The sequence below is a fragment of the Argopecten irradians genome, chromosome 4 (assembly GCF_041381155.1).
Source record: "Argopecten irradians isolate NY chromosome 4, Ai_NY, whole genome shotgun sequence".
Lineage (NCBI taxonomy): Eukaryota > Metazoa > Mollusca > Bivalvia > Pectinida > Pectinidae > Argopecten > Argopecten irradians.
In genome coordinates, this window is record NC_091137.1 from 2427289 (window position 1) to 2449691 (window position 22403).

The 22403-nt window shown below is 34.9% G+C and overlaps 1 protein-coding gene across 1 annotated transcript; it reads right to left on the reverse strand.

Moving 5' to 3' along the window:
- Positions 1-403: 403 nt before the first annotated feature.
- On the reverse strand, positions 404-17651 carry LOC138322033 (uncharacterized). Its single transcript, XM_069266089.1, has 19 exons — positions 17476-17651; positions 16468-16526; positions 15787-16053; positions 14533-14665; positions 13811-13886; positions 13189-13345; positions 12648-12796; positions 12171-12315; positions 11762-11850; positions 11083-11302; positions 10332-10510; positions 9789-9942; positions 9609-9650; positions 9352-9424; positions 8515-8572; positions 3585-4181; positions 2401-2604; positions 737-904; positions 404-412 (listed from the first exon to the last, which is right to left on the reverse strand). Exons 1-19 carry the CDS (start codon positions 17565-17567, stop codon positions 404-406), a joined length of 2871 nt encoding a protein of 956 aa, XP_069122190.1. The 5' UTR covers positions 17568-17651.
- Positions 17652-22403: the final 4752 nt, after the last annotated feature.

Sequence of the window (22403 nt, forward strand, 5' to 3'; positions counted from 1 at the left end):
AATTAATGAATATGTAACAGATCAAGGCACCTAATTAATGAATATGTAACAGATCAAGGCACCTAATTAATGAATATGTAACAGATCAAGGCACCTAATTAATGAATATGTACCAGATCAAAGCACCTAATTAATGAATATGTACCAGATCAAGGCACCTAATTAATGAATATGCACCAGATCAAGGCACCTAATTAATGAATATGTACCAGATCCAGGCACCTAATTAATAAATATGTACCAGATCAAGGCACCTTATTAATAAATATGTACCAGATCAGGCACCTAATTAATGAATATGTAACATATCAAGGCCCTATTAATGAATATTGTACCAGATTAAGATACCTATTTAATGAATATGTAACAGATCAAGGCACCTAATTAATGAATATGTACCAGATCAAGGCACCTAATTAACGAATATGTAACAGATCAAGGCACCTTATTAACGAATATGTAACAGATCAAGGCACCTAATTAATGAATAGCTACCAGATCAAGGCACCTAATTAATGAATATGTACCAGATCAATGCACCTAATTAATGAATATGTAACAGATCAAGGTATCTAATTAATGAATAGGTACAAGATCAAGCCACCTAATTAATGAATATGTACCAGATCAATGCACCTAATTAATGAATATGTAACAGAACAGATCAATGCGCCTAATTAAAGAATATGTAACAGATCAAGGCACCTTGTCATTGCATTTTTTCAATAAGACTTACTGCTTTGAATTCGACCCAAACAGAATCGTCCGATTCACAGCTTTGTGTGCATGGTTCCTCCTCCTTATTGGTGGTGGTGCTGGAAGGACACCGAGTGTCTCCAGGAATACATACATAGGATGAACGTCTGTTTAAAGGTTTCCTCATTTCTGTTTGCTGATCTTGTTTCTGACAGGATTTGTTAGATAGCGCACAGTCAATTAACCAGAAACATGTTGATAATATTTTCTTATTTTAAGCAACATATTCTGGTAAATAGGTTATATTGCAGTAATAATAGTTCTAGTAAACAGGTTCCACGTATTTGTTATGTTCTCCTTTGACCTAGCTACCTTCAATTTTACCAGTTATATCTTCACCATCACTATATCAGGTATACTACAGCGATACCGCTTATTATTTAGCAAAACTTGTAACGGTAAATAGTTTGGATCCCTTTGATCTCCCACACAGCTCGGCGACGTTCAGTTTACATAACGTTTCTGACTGGAACAACCAATCAGGGAACAGTATCGGCGTGAGCGTAACACTTTGATAGACTAATAGTTTTGCTTGTAGGCGGGACCAACGTTTGACGGTAAAAGTCATGGCTTTTTTGTTTGCTTTACTATTGTTTGGATAATATTTAAATGTTCTCTTTCGTTAAACACAGCGTGCAGTTTGTAACCAACTTCTTTTTTATGTGTAACATAAAGTAGGGAAATAATATTTTATAACCATGTACATGTATCAATTATTGAAAATTTGCCTTATAAGTTAAAAAGCTAATACACCAGACGAAAATGATTTATGAAAGAAATAACTTTTTTAACAGTTTATTAAAAATAGTTCAACCAATCATTTTTGTTGATCTGAAAATTTACAAATATGGAACTTTCGGAATATTCAAAACATGATAGAATTTTAACATTCAAAGATTACATTCAAATATCAAATATCTCGACAGTAATGTTGCATGTCTGCCAAGGATATTTCATGCAGAGCTTCAGAACTTCATACTTTAAGATTGCCTAAGCAAATGTTAACATACACGTATATGTATATAGTCCCTGCATGTTTGGTTACAGATTTCAATTTGCAAAACGCATTTTAAACTGGATTAAAATCTAGGCAATATGTAGGCAGAGGGAAGAGAGAACACAATTAGCAAATCATTCATTTTTCTGGTATCGTGAATTTATGTGTATCGGTACAAATAAGGAAGAAGATCACTTATAAAGTAATGGTACAAACTATTAAATTGAAAAGAAAAAAAATGCGACAAACAGTGGCCCAGCCTTCTTTCCAAACTTTTAGTCAATCAAAGTGTTACACTCACGCCGATACTGTTCCCTGATTGGTCGCCGAGCTGTGTGGGAGATCAAAGGGATCCAAACTATTTACTAACATAAATTGGTTATCAGCATGGAGAGTTAAAATGATAGGCGCCCATACTAACATAAATTGGTTATCAGCATAGAGAGTTAAAATGATAGGCGCCCATACTAACATAAATTGGTTATCAGCATGGAGAGTTGAAATGATAGGCGCCCATACTAACATAAATTGGTTATCAGCAAGGAGAGTTAGAATGATAGGCGCCCATACTATCATAAATTGGTTATTAGCATGAAAGTTAAAATAAAAGGCGCCCTTACTAGCATTAATTGATATTTTATCTTTACCTCACATGCCTCCCTATCTTCAGAGGGACACAACTCGTTGTCAGACACGGCAGTACTGCTCCCGGTGTTGTCTCCTGGATGAAGACGACTATATTCAAAATGCAAAAAGGTGCCATTCGCAGTTTCTTGTAACTCAGATAGTTTATCGTTGTTCAGTTGATTTGTGAACATGACTCTTGTCCATCGACCAGCATTATCATCTCTCTACATGAAAAAACTGCATTGTCTCATTATCATTTATCATTTCTCATTAACAATAATTACAAAATAAAAATATTTAAGCATGGAAATGATTCATCATCAAAAGTTTCGTTGGAGAACAACGGTAGCAATAACAAAAAATGAATCAATAAGAAGTAAAACTATAAATAATAGATAAAGCAATGATTCGAAGAACAAGTTAAAAAATACTCCAACTGTTTCAAATTCGATAGCTATAACAAGACCATTTTAGGTTTTGGGTATATCACTTACGGAATCCAAAACCTGTTGTTCAATAATGATTTCTTGATCGTGACCTGGATTTGGTTTACCACTTACAGAATCCGATACGTGTAAAATTAAGTCCATCCCATATAGTTCTGTTTACACCCTAATGAAAAGTTTGGAAATGATGTGAAAGGAACGAAAGTTGAACAAAGCTCCAAGCGCACACTATATGAAACAACGTACTCAGCTGAGATAGAATGGGTTATGCATGAAACTTTAACAAAATCTTTCTAAATGAATATCTAAGCGTAGCTGAGCTTGCACTGCGAGGCTTGAAAACAGCCATGACAGACCTTAGATACAGCCATGACAGACCTTAGATATTATCACGGATGTAGTTAATTTCAATTTTCATTGGTAAATTAAAATCTGTTCATCTATCATCTATAAGTGTTGGATACTAACCAATTAGTGTATTACTAAAGGTACTGATAAATATTGCATGATCCATTTTTTTTAAAGAAATTTTTGAAATAGAACAATCTGCCGAAAAATACAATAAGAGTAAAATGTTGTTGAATTATGAGTAGAAATGTATGGCAGGATTTATTCTCTGAGTAATCGACGATTTGTCGTATAAATCTGGCTGATATAAACCAACTGTTTTTTCAAGTGCGATTTACTTCCGCAAATTTTCGCGATCCAAGTAAGTTGGTGAGAGATGATCTTACCCTTGGATTCCAGCTACAACTTGCCTTGTTGGGCCCCACAAATGGGGACATCACTCCGCTATCACCTGGTAATCCATGTCCTGTAGGATGTAGACGGCTGTATTCAGAACTTCTCATCTCCTCACCTGGTAATCCATGACCTGTAGGATGTAGACGGTTATATTCAGAACTCCTCGTCTCCTCGCCTGGTAATCCATGACCTGTAGGATGTAGACGGTTGTATTCAGAACTCCTCGTCTCCTCGCCTGGTACTCCATGACCTGTAGGATGTAGACGGTTGTATTCAGAACTCCTCGTCTCCTCGCCTGGTAATCCATGTCCTGTAGGATGTAGACGGTTGTATTCAGAACTTCTCATCTCCTCGCCTGGTAATCCATGACCTGTAGGATGTAGACGGTTGTATTCAGAACTCCTCGTCTCCTCGCCTGGTACTCCATGACCTGTAGGATGTAGACGGCTGTATTCAGAACTCCTCGTCTCCTCACCTGGTAATCCATGACCTGTAGGATGTAGACGGCTGTATTCAGAACTCCTCGTCTCCTCAGGCTCCTCTTCTACAGGCTCCAGTCGGCAGATAGATTCACACGCTTCCATGTGGACTGGGCCACGCTGCTGGTTGACCTGTAACGATACGTCTATACTTTAGAAGTATGACATACCATATGTGTTTAGTGTCAATATACAAAATCGACATTCCAAACATTGTAACTTGTCTATTTCGGATGTCACTGCGGTCATCATATTTAGCCGGTGTAGCCAGGTTTCCAGATTATACCAGTATAATAGCTATACATTATGAAGTCATGCAATGCCATACAATTATACCAGTTTAATAACTATAAATTAAGAGGTCAGACAATGGCAAACAATTATACCGGATTACACAAAGATCCGGATAGGCAAGGGCCGGTGGTTGAGGTAAATTATACTGTATATGTATAGGGATTGGATGTATTTTTCTAATTTTCATAGCGGCTATGAATAGCGGAAACTATTAGGCCATGGGCTAGGAGGGTCCCACATGCACCCCCCCCCAAACCTCCGAACCAATATTTTTCTTAACCCTTATGACCCACTGATCACAAATGAAAATGTTAACATTGCATAAGTTGGGATGAACACCCGGTTATGACGTCATCAAGATGGCCGCCATCTCAAATTTCACTAAAACATGAAAAATAGTCATAACATTGACATTTTTCAACCGAAGCAGACATATGATGTATCAAAATGACCACAATAGAACACGAAAAACATATCAGGACCAAATAACCAAATATATGTAGTGATTTTTACGCAGGAAGTGGAAAAATACGAATTTAAGCTCAAAAATGGTAATTTTTTAGTAAATTTTCATATTTTACTTGATTCAGCAAAAATGTTTTCCAACAGCAAACTATTATTTTTAATTGGTTTTTTGTCCACTTATAATTAAGTTTAAACAAAAACAACAACAGAAACCAATGTTAACATTGTATAAGTTCCGGTTATGACGTCATCAAGATGGCCGCCACCACGAATTTCACTAAAAATGAAAAATATTCATAACACTGACATTTTTCAACTGAAGTAGACAAATGAGGTATCAAAATGACCACAATAGAACAACAAGTACATGTCAGGACCAAATAATCCAATATATGTAGCAATTTGTACGTAGGAAATGAAAAAATAAGATTTTAAACTCAAAATGATAATTTTTCAGCAATTTTTTCATATTTGTCTTCACGCAGCAAAAATATTTCCCAACAACAAATTATTATTCGTAATCAGTTATTTGATCTCTTATCAATCAACAAATCAATGAAAACACTAACAAAAACAAAACTATATAGAAATGCAAAAGATAATTATTGTTATACCCTCATTTTGTTTACAAAACATCACCAGGTGCGTACAATGGGCATATGCTATTTTTTAGAACTCAAAACCGCTGACGCTGACCAGCGTCTCAAAAATAATTATTACAGCACAACACTTACTGATAGAGTAACAAATGTAACCCAAGCCTGTGTTTCTGTTTATATCATTTTCCAGAATGTTTGTGTCTTTGAAAATGAGAACATTCATTGTTTATTTCCTATGCATAGCATAGGCAAAATGTTAGATGGTAACTACAGTATCACATATTTCTTTCACTAGTTCTTAATGATAAACATTATATATTATCATTGTGCGTGCTTTCTCGCCTCACTGCTCCATCCACTGAAGAGGCTCGGCATGTCGGGTAGCTGGTAGTCCAAATCATCAGAATAATCGAGATATCAGTAACAAATTTGTCGAAAGCCATAGCTTTGTCTTCATTGTCGCTGAGCTGATGTGACAGTACATTACCAATGTTGTTCTATCCTGTCATCTTTCATAACCCATCCTTGGCCAGAGTTCATATCAGGAACAATAGGTTCAGAGATGTAGGATCTCCCTCACATTCTCACATGTCGTATATGCTGTTCCAGACTTCTTCGGCATAATTGAAACTACACCAGATCCACATTATTCGAATGGTGGAATTGGTTCTCCTTAGCACATAGCTCCATAATTTGTATGAAGTACCATTCATTAATCTCGTGGACCCTCGTGCGCCCATAAATGTCACAGGTGATATCATCGAGGTCATTAATGAGGCCATTAATGTTAAATGTTTTTCATTGGTCTGACCTTTCCCACTCCCTTGAAGGTGCTGGTTGTGTCACATCTGGTGTATGCGTAAAGAGACCATTGAAGACTCTCCAGAAAAAAATGTTTTCTACAGTGCTTTCCAGACTTAGCAAATAGTGGAACTTCACTGCAGACCTCATTTATGACCTCAAAGAATCCACCTGTGCCATCTATGGTCACTGAAGGTTCACAAGAATGAGAAATCGTGCTTCATACGAAATAAGGAGAACCAGCTTAAACCTTCGCAGAATGTGGATCTGATAGTCTGGAACATCATATACGATATTTGAATCACTAGGTTGGAAACAGGAAGAGCTCCTACATCCCTGAAACTGATGTTTCTTATGTTAACTCTGGCCATAGACGGCTGACAAGCTACAACCACGATAGCAACCCGGTAATGTAATGTCACATCAGCTCATCAGCTCATCGCTATCGAAGACAAAGAACTAGTGAAAGAAATATGTGACACTGTTAAGTAACCACCTGACATTTCCTGACGTTATTCACAGGAAATAACACTGGATGTGCTCATTCTAAAAGGCACAAAACGTTTCGGAAAGTGTCATGGTATTTACGGTATGACAGAATTACCTCAGGTTTAATTTGATACCATATAGCTATTAGTTAGCATTTAGCTGTAATAATTCAGTTTGAGACGCTACTAGTGTACAACATTTCGAACATGAAAGTGAATTATTTTGAAGTCCCACTTAGATATTCAGCCAACTTAAAATTCTTTGTTAAGATTTAAATTTTCAATAGCCACTGTTATATTCAGGAAATTCTAAGACACCAGGAAACTGTAGTGTCGGCGGTTTGGGGAAAAAACACTATTATATGACCTGTATACGCAAACGCTGATGCTTTGTAAACCAAATGATGGTATAACAATAATTCTCTTTTACATTTCTATATATTTTGTTGTTGTTTTAACTGATTGACAAGAGATCAAATAACTGATTATGATCAATAATAATTGTTGGGAAACATTTTTGCTGCATGAAGACAAATATGAAAAATGTGCTGAAAAATTACCATTTTTGAGCTTAAAATCTTATTTTTTTCATTTCCTACGTACAAATCGCTACATATATTGGATGATTTGGTCCTGATATGTATTTGTTTTTCAATTGTGGTCATTTTGATAGCTCATTTGTCTACTTCAGTTGAAAAATGTCAATGTTATGAATATTTTTCATATTTTAGTAAAATTTGAGATGGCGGCCATCTTGATGACGTCATAAACGGAACTTACACAATGTTAACATTGGGTTTTTTGTTATTTTTGTTTAAACAGATTTTATAAGCGGACAAAAAACTAATTAGAAATAATAGCTTGCGGTTGGAAAACGTTTTTGCTGCGTCAAGCAAAATGTGAAAAAAATACTAAAAAATTACCATTTTTGAGCTTAAAATCCTATTTTTTCACTTCCTGCGTAAAAATCACTACATATATTTGGTTATTTGGTTCTGATATGTTTTTCGTGTTCTATTGTGGTCATTTTGATACCTCATATGTCTGCTTCGGTTGAAAAATGTCAATGTTATGACTATTTTTCATTTTTAGTGAAATTTGAGATGGCGGCCATCTTGATGACGTCATAACCGGAAGTTCATCCCAACTTATGCAATGTTAACATTTTGATTTGTGATCAGTGGGTCATAAGGGTTAAGAAAAATATTGGTTCGGAGGTTTGGGGGGGGGGTGCATGTGGGACCCTCCTAGCCCATGGCCTTATATTGTCATTTAGACTCATCACAACATCTATATTCCTACAATAATGTAGAAATCAACGTCAGTTGCTATGGATAACAGGATTGCACAACAAGAACAAAACCCGTTATCAAGTCAGTTCGGTCCATTGGGGCCAAGCTCCCATTTTAATGAGAATTACAGTAAGCTTTTAAAAAGTGTTACAAGAATCACTCAATGAAAATTGGAAAAGAGCCAGCAAGACAAAAAAAATAGTGCGGATATAAAAAAAATCAAAAAGAACTTTCTGTTAATAACACAATACCAGTGAGGTAGTTTTTCTCCCCAGTTTCATCATCAGTATTCATGTTTGTTTGAGTTGTATGATATATTTCCCTCTACCATTAGCCTGACAATATCCGGGTAGTCTACACAAGGGATATGATATTAAATAGTGCAGCCAGACTCGTGTATTTTAAACGATACTTTGATGAATATTTCTTTTTTTTTACGAAATATATATATCAAAGAATAAGCTAATGCTCACACCAATTAGGATACGACTGTAATTGTTGATGACAATGAATAAAAAAAACTTACGTGTTCAACACCTGGCAGTTCAAAATCATATGTTGCGCAATCGCGTGTTAGTTTTTTCCTATAAAGACAACATTGGTTAAACACGGTTAGTCATATACGGTCATTAATACTTGTGTACAGTTCGTAGTGGAGAACAAGTAGGTGGGATATTTTATCATGAGACACACATCATCACTTTGATACACACATGCCTAGTGTGATTTCCAGTTCATTTGATGTATAAAATCAATGAAAAATGTAAATGAAATAATAACCTTATCCCTATTATATACCAATGACTGTTAATGTCTCGTAATAATTGTTAGTATCTCGTAATGAATGTGAGTGTCTCGTATGTAATAACTGTTAGTGTCTCGTAATGATTGTTAGTGTCTCGTAAAGACTGTTAGTGTCTCGTAATGACTGTTAGTGTCTCGTAATAATTGTTAGTGTCTCGTAATGACTGTTGTTGTCTAGTAATGACTGTTGGTGTCTCGAAATGCCTGTAATAAATGTTAGTGTCTCGTAATGATTGTTAGTATCTCGTAATGACTGTTAACGTCTCGTAATGACTGTTAGTGTCTCGTAATGACCCTTAGTGTCTCGTAATGACTGTTAATGTCCCGTAATCGTTATGATTGTTAGTGTTTCATAATGGCTGTTAATATATCGTAGTCGTAATGATTGATTATGTCTCGTCATGACTGTTAGTGTATCGTAATGACTGTTAGTGTCTCGCAGTGACTGTTAGTGTCTCGTAATGGCTGTTAATGTCTCGTAATGACTGTTAATGTCTCGTAATGACTGTTAATAGGACATTAAATTTGTCACACACGGAGTAAAATAAAACTTGGTTACCTGATGAAGTAGAATATGGCCGCCATTACCAGAATTCCAGGCGCAAGAGCAATTAGCGCGTAAAGTGGTTGTTCTGAAATTAAATCACAGTGTTTGGTCGACGTAGCTCTGGAACTACATAAAAACAGCATTCTTGCAGTAGATTTTCTTTTCTCTCTCTAACTCTCTCTCTAACTCTTGTTTTTTTGTCTTTTTGTTTTTCAAATAACTACATATGTACTTTCAGTATTCATAAAATAAACATTAGAAAAACATACCTTTTTTCGTTAACGAATATGAGACCGACGTATTGCTCCACCCTGTAAAATAAAGGTAAAATGGGTCAAGCACGTGCCAACGTACCATCGTATTATTACAAGGTATTATTACTACTTCTACTATTAACCTCTAATAGTGTGTGGCTTTTACATCTTACATAACTGTATCCATATACTTACCATAAGGTAATGTGCACTTCTCCCATCGTATGCCCCCTGTAGATCCTGCGGATAAAACGGAGGCTCCAAACACCCAGGAATGGTTCCATTGAGATTCCATTGGAATAACAATTGTCTTCTTTGATTCATTGGAGTAAGCAAAATCGTAATGGGCCTTCAGTGGAAAAAACCATAAAAACAAATTAACAATAATTAAAAATAAAAGGGAAAAAAAACGAAATTAAAACATGCACACAACATACAAATTAGAAGGGAGACAATCCGGTAAATGTTGCGTATCAATATGATTGTGTGTTCTAGTAGACAATATCTAAATTTATCTTCACGTTTTATTTCTATGAAAGAAGACATCAAATCTAAACTGTGTACATGAATGTAAATAAAGGTATGATCTGGGGAAAAATCTAGTTTAGTTTTACTTTAGGAGCCCCATAAAGATATTGCAATAAATAATTTAAATAAAGTTGTGAGAGAGTATGCCAAAACATTGTCCCCCTTCAGTAAATTAGTAGTAATTTCCAGACACCAGAATATCATACGTACTGTACAGTAGATAACAATCCTGTCGTTACAGTCATAATCTTGGCCGTTCGTCTCACACCAATGGTAGATGTACGTCAAGTGTGTATTGGATAAGGCGATACGGTTGTGTTGGATTCTAACAAGAAAATGATGACGATCAGAGAATTCTGTGACACTAACAGAGTCGACACGCTGGAAACCTGCATGGTGATAATAATAATATTCAAATATAATTTGTAATATCAAATAAAAAAAAATAAAAAACGAATAAAAATAGAAACAGAATTGATACAGACTTTACAAGGTGTCGTGAACTACACATCGAACTTAAACTTTTGTTCCCTCAGTACAAAGAAATGATACATTATATAATGAAAATAGTTATAAATATACGTAATCTGAATACAATAGAATTATCTCATAAATGTGGGTTTCTGTACACGGACCCTATGACACATTTAGTCCTACAATGTTCATATACCTCTGAGTTGAGAGACCAACTTTGGCGTTGCATAATTAATATCAGTGACATATTTTCAGTGTATATTTACACTCGCTTTCAGATGTACAGATATTTCATATATTGATCGGAGGGAATATTTCCTTCACTATTAGAGATCATTATTAGTTTTATTATCATGTGGATGTTTGGGTTCATTTCACTTGTTAATTTCCAAAGGTTGGCGGCAATTGTATAAGCATATGATGACGTTTGATTATGTCGTATTACCCGGTCCTAATAATCCGCCATGAGAAATAGTGATTTACTTACCAACATCTGTGGGATCAATGTTGAAATGAAGACTATCACGTGACTTGCCGACCACTGTCAGTGACCATACGTCCGCGTATAGGCCCATGGTAACATCCGGTATGTCCTCTATCATTAGCGTCGTTGTCACTGGAAACCTCCTAGTCAGAACTCTCAGGCTGGTATTTACCTGGAGTTCATAGCCTGTCAATACACCGTTGATTGTGTCAGAGGGAGGAGGCTGAAAGACAAACAATAACAGGGTCATATTTACCTAACACTCGAAATCAATGACGTAAGGAAACCACTACACAGAAATTCAAATAAATGAAATCAAAATAATAAATGATTGGAAGAGTTAACATGAGATTTTAAATACCATGCTTTCCTTAATGATAAGTGTTGTTGTCTGTGTTACGGACTTGATGCTACTACACAGAAAATCAAAGAAATGCGTAGAAATAATAAATAATTGGAAGAGTTAACGTATGCTTAAATAGCATGCATTTCTACATTTTAAACGATAAGTGTTGTTGTATGTGTAACGAACTTCATGGGGCACAAATAATAATACCAATGTATTACCTTCTTGTTTCCGGTCAATATTACAATTATAAAAATAAATATGATAAAATGAAATGCAGAACTAAAAATAAACAACCGATATTTTATTGAATATCACGTGATAAAATACACATACCTTTATATAAAAAGCCAAAGTTGAAGTTTTGTTTTGATTCTGATATATAGAGTATGATGTTGGGCTTCCTTTAGGCCCATACATTGGAACTGCAAAGCACACATAAGACTATTTTATTGTATATATATCAACTGTTAATAATTGATTTGTTGCATCATGTTCTATGTTAACAGATATCCCATGAAAATATAATTGCATTTATACCACAGATCAATATTCCTGGTTTCTGAGCTTACATACAAATGCATCGGCATGCCAAAGTGATAACTTATTAAAGTATCTGTCCTTGGACGCTTTAATGTAAGTAAAACTATACATTTACAAACTGCTAGAAATAGATCTGGTCCGAAAACAACAGAACACTCATTCTGCTAAATTAATAGGAATGCCTGACAAAACTATACATTACCATCCTGTTGTGTAGAACACTGGACAGTGCTAATCTGGGACCAGTATTGGCTTTCAGTAAAGCGACATCTAACTCGAATTGTGTAACTTCGGAAGGGTTTCAGCTGTTCTATTGTATAACGTACATCTTTCCCGCTTTCCCAGCGCTAAAATTGTAAGGAATTCCACATTTGTATCCTTACTAGCGATTTATAAATGAAATGTATTGGACAAGTAAATGAAAATACACTATTTGCGATAGTGATATGGGGAACCCTAGATATTTTAATATCTTGGTTTTCTGACAGAGTTTAGGTTAATTCTATTCATAGTTTTCTTTATTTTACAAAGTGTCTCCTTTGTTTGATATGCACAATGCTATGCCTTATTCAGTATGACATTTCATTTCTTTTTTTATGACATGTTCCATGTAGATACTAGATGTCACCATCTGGTGGCCATTTTACAAGTTTTATTGTTTATGTGACGGAGGTTCTACCTTTGTAGTGCTCGGTGCTGTGCTGTGTGATATGCTACAAGTTATCCCATATCTATAGTAGGCAGGGTTGTTAGGAAAACGCCAAGTTAATGTGGCTGTGGTAGAGGACGTGGAGTTCACTTTGAAACTCCGTAGTGATCCCATTTCCTCTGGAATACAAATATATATGTTTACTATATACATAATGCCATGCTAAAAGATATTCGGTTTTGCGATGAAAACACACAACAAAGTAGTTTTGATAAAAACAAAATAAAATGTCGTATACAGATAAAAGGACACATTTCCTTATAAGGACACTTATATTACATCATCTACTGTTTGGAGGATTATAATTCACCACTACCATTTCCTATAAGGACACTTATATTGCAACATCTATTGCTGGGAGAATTATATTTCACCACTTCCATTTCCTGCAAAGTCGTGAATATAAATCCCCACGAGAATCTCCAGTCATACTGAAGGTTTGCTGTATTTTCTTCCGTTGCTGATTTCTCTACCATTACGAAATATGTTATGGATATTGATATAAACTGACCTATCTTTACGTTTGTAGTGATGTTGTATTGGAATGACGTTTTGGTGAAGGGACTCGTCCTCTCTACATGTATTTGGTATTGTTCGTCTCTGACAGCATCAGGAAGTAAACATGTCGTCTGGATCTCCTTGGGCCTATCCTGGCATCTCTTCGTTAGCTAGAAAATATAATGTCTTTATAACATTAGCTATACTTCGGGGTTAATATTACTGTCATTATATCCTCGGATATTTCATCAGAAAACTGAAGGCTCCGTGTGTGACCCTAGATGGGACAGGTAGTTTGGTCATTTGATGTAGATAATAGAATAACAGTACACTGTGATTTACTTTGTAGTTTCTCTTGGTGCGTCACTGTCTATATAATCTTTATTGGTAATTTGTTTCTCCTTAACCGCCTTCATTATTGCTATGAAATATTCCAGGGGTAGATATAACAAGAGTGATAGTGACCACTGTAGTATCGAGGATGAACATAAGTATGACGGTTAATGTGATTGAAATAGGACATAATGTCATTTTGTCATTCCAACCCCCGCCCCTAAAATTGAAGGAAATTCGATGTATCAAAGGTAGAAAGTGTACATGGACTTAAATTACTCTCTCGTTATAGAACTACTTACAGATCTGTAGCTTTGGCGTTCATCATTGGGCTCGACACAGAGTAGCGACTTCCTGACACTGTTTGTACAGGTACCTCTGTTTAGTACAACATTGGATAATGTAAAAATTTGCATTTTGTTCCCTAAAAAAAGCTCTAGTACTTGTATATTAATGACAGTTATCCCGTCTTTGGATATTAAAGAAATCTCTGACAGCCCTTTCGGGTAGGTATTGATTGTGACATCATGTGTTTATGAGCGTAACGTCATATTTTTCAGAGAACCGATGTGATACAGTTACAGTTGATACCTTCTTGCAAGGGTGATAATCCTGCAATATGCACAAACAAAATATTTAACAACATTCATGAATGATCGCCAGCAGTAAAAATTATATAAAACCAAGTTAAACTTATATTTAATTTAAGATGATAAATTTGTATTCCTGAATGGGCTTTAAAGATTGGCAAGACTACGTATAAGAGCAATCGTTGTCAAACCTACTCAAATAGATTTTGACGAAATTGCAAGCTATCATGCAGCAAATATAATTTTTTCAAGTGTTGCTTTTCTTCTGAATTATCTCTTGAATTATTCATCTTTTCGTCTGTTATAATCAAATCACTTTAAGCTCGGTTAACCTCGTTAGATTCAGTTTTAGTCGCCTTTAATCGTCTACATTAAAAAGAAACTGATCCAGAAAGACCACCTGCTTTTTCAAACGCCTTTCATTGAGTTCGTACTTATGTATAGCAGATTCCCCAGACATGTGGTAACTTAGCGCCCATTCCACGCAGGAATCGTGCATTTCAAAGGAGCAACTGACACGAGTATTCCTGATGATGCAATGGAAGTTTAACGGGTCATGAGATTCATCTACAATAAAAAGGGAAGCGTTTAAGGTTCTCAAAGTACTTTTGTCTTTGTCAATGTCGTGCTTATTGTAATTCGATATCATCGTTTCAATAGTTTATGATTAAAGACGATATGGATTTGTCACTACATTGTGTTATATTGACTTCAATGGCCTAAATTTACTTGTCATCTCAGCGTCTCGCACCAAAATAAACCTGATATTTTAAGATACTAACCATGCATTCCATAAAGCAAAATATGATGTTAGAGTTTTAACATCGCTTCTGATTGGCTGACATAACGGCTTAATGATTTGATAGAAAAGAAATATCTCAATTTTGAATTTTGGAAAATATTATAGGCTATGTATTGTAAATTGAATTAAAAGGATTCGTTTGAACTGACTTGTTTACTAAATATGTCATGAATGCATAACACAAAATATGAGTACACTTTCATTTAAAAAAAGCTCGCTTAAAGATGCTCCACCGCCGACAGAGCATAAATGATATTCTTCATTTGAACAATAATTGGTGTTTAATCGTGTATATATATGTTTAATTAACACAAAAAATAATATGAAATAATTTATTTCGCCTTTGGTGCATGCGCAATCAAAATAGGATATAGTGACACAGAATTTTTTCGGGATGCAATTAATTATTTTTCATATTTTTAACTGGAAGTAAAATTAGAAGCTCAAACTTTGCAATGGTGGTAATGGTGTAAAGTAAGTAACTTTTGTAACTGAAGAAAATACTAAATCATCTGCTACTGTTTTCTATAGTGAAAAAATACCATTTGTCAGCGGTGGAGCATCTTTAAAATAAAGTTAATCCTTTTATAATACATTATTTAATTGGAAGATTTCAGTTATTATGATGATGTTAGAATACACCGATTTAGGCTTCAGTCTTTAACACGCGTCATTATAAGTTTTATCAGTTCTCCATTTCTCTCGCCATCTCTTTAATGGTACAGTTGGACATGTACCGGGGTACATATGCCAACATCTGTTATTGTTATTATTAATTCATACATATTTGTAAAAATAGTCAAAACACGAGAGTAAGAGTATGTATAAACTGTGTTGTCCGAAAAAAGGAAATAAAAGTCAAAAGAATTAGATAATAAATATTCACCTCCAACTTCAAAGATACCTCTATCGAATTCTCCTTCATCAGAACATTGCTTTCTGCAACATGTATAATAATATATTCCGTGTTGTCGTAGGGTTGTGTTGAGTGAGATCATACTTGATGTCCTCTCGGTAATTACAGATAGGCGTTGGTCGTTTTTTTTTATGAATAAGTTGTCATTGTTTTCTTTGTCTTTGTCCCCATGTATGGTACAATTAATGAAGAGTTGTTGTCCGATAGGAATACATCTACCTGGGTACGATGTTAGGGCTGAAAATATCAGACAAAATGGCGAACTTTAGACAATCTGATCTATAGAAGAAATATTTTACACAAGAATAATTGTGTGGGATGTGAGAGCTGAGACTTTCAGACAGAGATGGTGAACCTTTACAGCCTCAGTTATCTAATAGATAACATACTTACAGTAACTTGATTTAAAGAAAGAGAACATAGTCTTTGACAGAGCATAATGCCATACGACACGTTTTATAATATGTTGACTTGAAGGATAGAACTATTTTACACAAGTGGTCACAAATGATGTTCACATCTTTACACTACATGCATTTACAACAACCATAATACATTGGAAAGCGAAATACATAGTGAACACCATGCCACACCAATTTTTTATGAATTCGTTGAATACAGAGTATGTAAACATACGGAGAAGGTACTTACTGACATGCGTATCACAGCCGACTATCCCCACTGTCACTACAAACCAGACCAAGTGCATCCTAAGACAGAACTATTCAAAGTTATTACACAAAATCATATTTCGCGCTGACTTCCATCGAACAGTGATAACTGATCCACTAGAGCACGATTTAGCATATATAATCATGGGAATGAATACTTTGAGATACATATATGTGTAAAATGATATCTGTTCAGTGCCAGGAAAAGCTCAACTGGAATGTTTGTGTCATGGACCGTATGCAGCTATACCATAAGCATTATATAACGCATCCTCGATACTCCAGGGGTTACTATTACCTGCTTTATATCCACCCCTGGACTGTTTCATAGCAAAACTGAAGGCAATTCAGAGGAAAAATTTGACATATTACAGGTCTGCAAAGCCCTCATTTGAAGAATTCAGAGAAAGAGAGAGAGAGTTATGCCCAACTTCAAAGCCACACAGTCAACCACAGTGTAACGTTATATGATTATTTTGATGTACATCAAAGTTTTAAATTACCTGTTCTGTAATATTGCATCCTGTTTTACTATGAGATTGTCCAGGTATATTGAGAATGTATATAACTATAAGTAATATAAGTAATAATGTTTAAACTTTTGGGTAAATTATTTGGCGATCTCGAATTAGTAAAAAGATCTCTGTTCTTATATGCTTAATTACAAACATAAATAATAATAATAATGTGTACATTTAATGTTAAATCTAACCTAGATAATATTAAGCTCGGGTCAATATTCAATCTCTGGTGGGCGCCATTTTGAACTGATAACACGATAACACGACATGTTTTAAATAACACAGATATTTCCTGATATACACAGGCTATTTATCAATGGTTTGATATAACAATAAAATATCTAGTCGTGACGTCAACACACACTTTATCATACCAAAATGTTAATTATTTCTTTCTCAGTAACAGTTACGAATCGATTATAAAATTACGTCAATAAAATGATTCAATACCAGCGTCTACTGCGCACCTGTCTGACGTCAGGAGCAAACATTGGATGTGGATCCCTGCCGTTTGAAATGATGAACGCCACAGTCTGAATACATCAGCAGATGGGTGCATATTCCAAGACAAATGGTCGTGATGTTTTTTTCCGGACTGACTATTATGAGGGTTTTCCCAAAATGCAAGATAGATTGTCCTTGGTATTATCTAACGAGTGTTTAGATAATGATATCTTTGACACGGTTGCTTCCTTCTCAGCAAGATGATAAACAAATCGTTTTTAAATGTCGAGTGCATTTTTGTACCATCCCAGTTTATTGAAGGGCAAATTTTGATCGATTAAACATCTATTTCAACATACAAATGTTATTACAAAGACAAAACTAAAGATTCTCTCGATGAAACGAAATAAAATAAGTGTGAGGTTTGTCAGTCAGAGGTTCCGTACTAAAACATTACAGATGCCAAGTTACTTATTTGGTACATCCGTATGGTAATGTCAGGTCAGTTCAATCTTCTTCGTTTCAAAACAATTTCATTATTTACTTATATGAAATACCGATATATGTTTTCAACGTAGCTTTCAGTATGAAAACTGACTAAAACTGTTCATCTCTATTTATTGTGACTATTCAGTTATTCAAGGATGTAAAAATGAGATGGCCGATACTAAGTGTTGACTCGTATAAATTAACTTGAGAACTGAGATCTCCTCAACACTGCCTTGCTAAAGATTGCCCTCATTTTTGAGATATTTGTGGAAGTAGATTCAGGTAATTCTTACAGATGTTTAAAGCCCGTCTAGAAATTTGAATGTCATATCCCGAGTCCCACCCTTCATCATCACATTGACATTGATAAAATTGTGCCGAAGTCAAAGATGATTTTGTAAAATTTCTATTTTCATGAAATAAAGGGATATTGAATGAATCATGAAGTCATCCTGTAACTTTCTGTCCTCTTGTTCTGTTACCACTATTATACCTCTTTGTGCTGGTAAGAATTGACGCTAACATTGTCGGAGAACTTTGTTACCACTATTATACCTCTCCGTCCTGGTCAGATTTGACGCTGACATTGTCGGAGAACTCTGTTACCACTATTATACCTCTCTGTGCTGGTCAGATTTGACGCTGACATTGTCGGAGAACTTGTTACCATTATTATACCTCTCTGTGCTGGTCAGATTTGACGCTGACATTGTCGGAGAACTTTGTTACCACTATTACACCTCTCTGCCCTGGTCACATTTGACGCTGACATTGTCGGAGAAATTTATTACCACTGTTATACCTCTCTGTTCTGGTCAAATTTGACGCTGACATTGTCGGAGAACTCTGTTACCACTATTATACCTCTCTGCCCTGGTCAGATTTGACGCTGACATTGTCGGAGAAATTTATTACCACTATTATACCTCTCTGCCCTGGTCAGATTTGACGCTGACATTGTCGGAGAACTTTGTTAGAACTATTAGACCTCTCTGTGCTGGTCAAATTTGACGCTGACATTGTCGGAGAACTCTGTTACCACTATTATACCTCTCTGTGCTGGTCAGATTTGACGCTGGCATTGTCGGAGAAATTTGTTACCACTATTACACCTCTCTGTACTGGTCAGATTTGACGCTGACATTGTCGGAGAACTCTGTTACCACTATTATACCTCTCTGTGTTGGTCAGATTTGACGCTGACATTGTCGGAGAACTCTGTTACCACTATTATACCTCTCTGTACTGGTCAGAGTTGACGCTGACATTGTCGGAGAACTCTGTTAACACTATTAGACCTCTCTGTGCTGGTCAAATTTGACGCTGACATTGTCGGAGAACTCTGTTACCACTATTATACCTCTCTGTGCTGGTCAGATTTGACGCTGACATTGTCGGAGAACTCTGTTACCACTATTATACCTCTCTGTGCTGGTCAAATTTGACGCTGACATTGTCGGAGAACTTTGTTACCACTATTATACCTCTCTGTGCTGGTCAGAGTTGACGCTGACATTGTCGGAGAACTCTGTTACCACTATTATACCTCTCTGTGCTGGTCAGATTTGACGCTGACATTGTCGGAGAACTCTGTTACCACTATTATACCTCTCTGTGCTGGTCAGATTTGACGCTGACATTGTCGGAGAACTCTCCAATGACTTAATGAAGAATAGTGACACACTTACTTTTTACAGTTTTGATGAATTTATACAAATTTATCAGCTTAATATCTTTTTTTAAGAATAGCAGGGTTTATTATCTGCAATCAGAAAATATCTGAATGAAGCTGACTCAGAAAAATGTCAGATAGAATATCCTTTTATTCCTACTAATATAAAATTTTCGTCAGGAATGTAACAGGCTTAAAAGATCTGTATAATATAGAATGACAAAAATAATTTTACTCCTACCGGGAGGAGACAATGGGAAGACTTGGTTCAGTTAAATAAAAATGAAATTCTAATGGATTGATATTTATACAATTCCCTTAACAGTAAATTCTAAGCCTCAGTAGTTTCAATATAGATTAATACATCATATCTTGACCAAAAATCATTCAATGTTTAAAATAGGATTGTCTGCCTCGCCTCTCTGTCCTCTTTGTAATCTTGAACAAGAAACAATAATTCAAATTATGTGGGAATGTCAAGAAATGCAGAATTGTTTTACAAAATTTGGAAACATTCTTTGACGCACTTATTATTCCATTTTACTTTAATAAAGAAAGAATCCTTTTTGGTTAAATTTTGCAAAATCACAATCAGATTTCATACGAAATAGACAATGTAATTCACATTTTGATTAAGTACTATATATAGAAGTGTAGATGTCTCAATAAAAGATTAAATCCATATGTAGCTATCACGGAAATCAAGGAATACTACAATATTCAAAATTATATATTTTTTTAGCAAAGGTGGACAAGAGCTGCAGAATTTTAAATATGAATGGAAAAAATGGATGACTCTAGTACAGCTAGCTGATTAAAGTTATCAATATATATCAATAGATTGTCCTGAGATCATCCTTAGATAATGCCAAGAGTAGTTCAAGTAATGTTATTCTATTTGGAGATCTTAATGTAGATATGCTTAGTGTCCCTCAGAATCATGTACATTGTATTTGTGGATATCATAAACACTCATGATATGAAAAATGTTATTAGTGAACCTACACGAATAGGTGAAACTAGATCAAGTTTGTTAGACCCTATTTCGTTATCAGATTCCTTACACTGCATAAATTCGTCTGTTATTGAATCGGACAAATTGTATACTGATCATGAAGCCTGTATTGCTTATGTCTCCATTCCGTTTAAAACAAAACCGTATTCAAAAGAAAAGTGTGATTATACAATAAAGGTAATTTTCAACTATTCAATAACTTGATTAGGGATTATGATTGGAACTCTCTTTTTGAAAACTGTAATTCAGTACATTTTGCTTGTGGTAATTTAAAGTTTTTTCTTCAAATTTGCAAATAGATGTATACCCAATAAAGAAGTAACTGTTAGGCCTTATGATAAACCATGGATGAACTCTGAGTTAAGAAAAAACATGAGATTAAGAGACAGGTTAAGGAAATTAGCAACAACGTCTAAGAGTCCTAGAGATATAGCAAATTTCAAAACTCAGCGAAATAAGGTAAATAATATAAAAAAAAATATAAAAAGATGACATTATACGATAATTTAGGTGAAGTAATTGATCACGTTTATAAAGGAGACACCGGAAATTATTGGAAATTGGTCAAGAAACTTCTAGGTAGTTCAGGAACAACTGATTCTATCCCCACTCTTATAGATCCAAACACTGGTCATTTATCTGCTGATGAAAAAAATAAAGCAAATTCACTAAATAATTATTTTTGTAGTATTACCCACATATATAATGCCGAACCTCTACTCTTAGAAACAAAAACTAATGGTAACTTTAATTCCTTGATTATAGATGCTAATGAGGTTTGTGATGTTTAAAAAAATCTAAATCTTGGTTTAGCATCGGGTGATGATGGAATCAGTCATCATATGCTTAAATACACTGCTGACACTGTTTACAAACCTTTAGAAATTTTCTTTAATCTATCCCTATTGTCTTGTGTTTTCCCAGATACATGTATGTGGAAACTTGCTAAAGTAATGCCACTTTTAGAAAACGGAGATAAACACTCCATTTCTAACTATCGACCTATATCTCTTCTTTCAACTGTTGGTAAAGTATTTAAAAGGGTAGTTTTTAAGCATATCTATAATTATTTCCTTGAAAATTCGTTATTTTTCCAATCGGGCTTTATGTAGGGAAATTCAACAGTATATATCAATTGATCGAAATTTTTCATAACATTTGTATAAATCTGGAAGAAAAAACATACTTGTATGATTTTTTGTGATATCTTTTAAGCTGTTGACCGGGTATGGCACAAAGGTCTACTTATAAAATTACAATCATATGGTATTTCAGAAACTTGTTATGGTCAGAAAAATTATCTTAGTAATCGACAAAAAAAAGTATTAATTGATAATTTATCTTCCGAAATTGGTAGGATTATGGCGGGAATCCCTCAAGGCTCAATACTAGGTACACTTCTTTTTGTTATCTTCACAAACGATGTTGCTGATGAGCTTGAATCTTCTACTCGTCTTTTTGCGAACGATACAGTTCTATTAAAACCCTCATCGTCATTGAGATATTGAATATACACTTAACAGCGATTTACAAAAGATAAATAGGTGTGCAAAGAGATGGCTAGTATCTTTCAATCCCAATAAGACTGAAAAAGCATGATACTCCTAACTTTCTTTCGAATATATTACCTCCCACAGTTGGTAAAAATAATCTATATGCTCTAAGAAATAATAACGACTTTTGTATTCCAAACTATCGGCTCTCCTCCACTCTCAGGTCTTTCTTACCTTCTACTTTAAGAAACTGGAATAATTTAGATAATGATATTAAGTCAT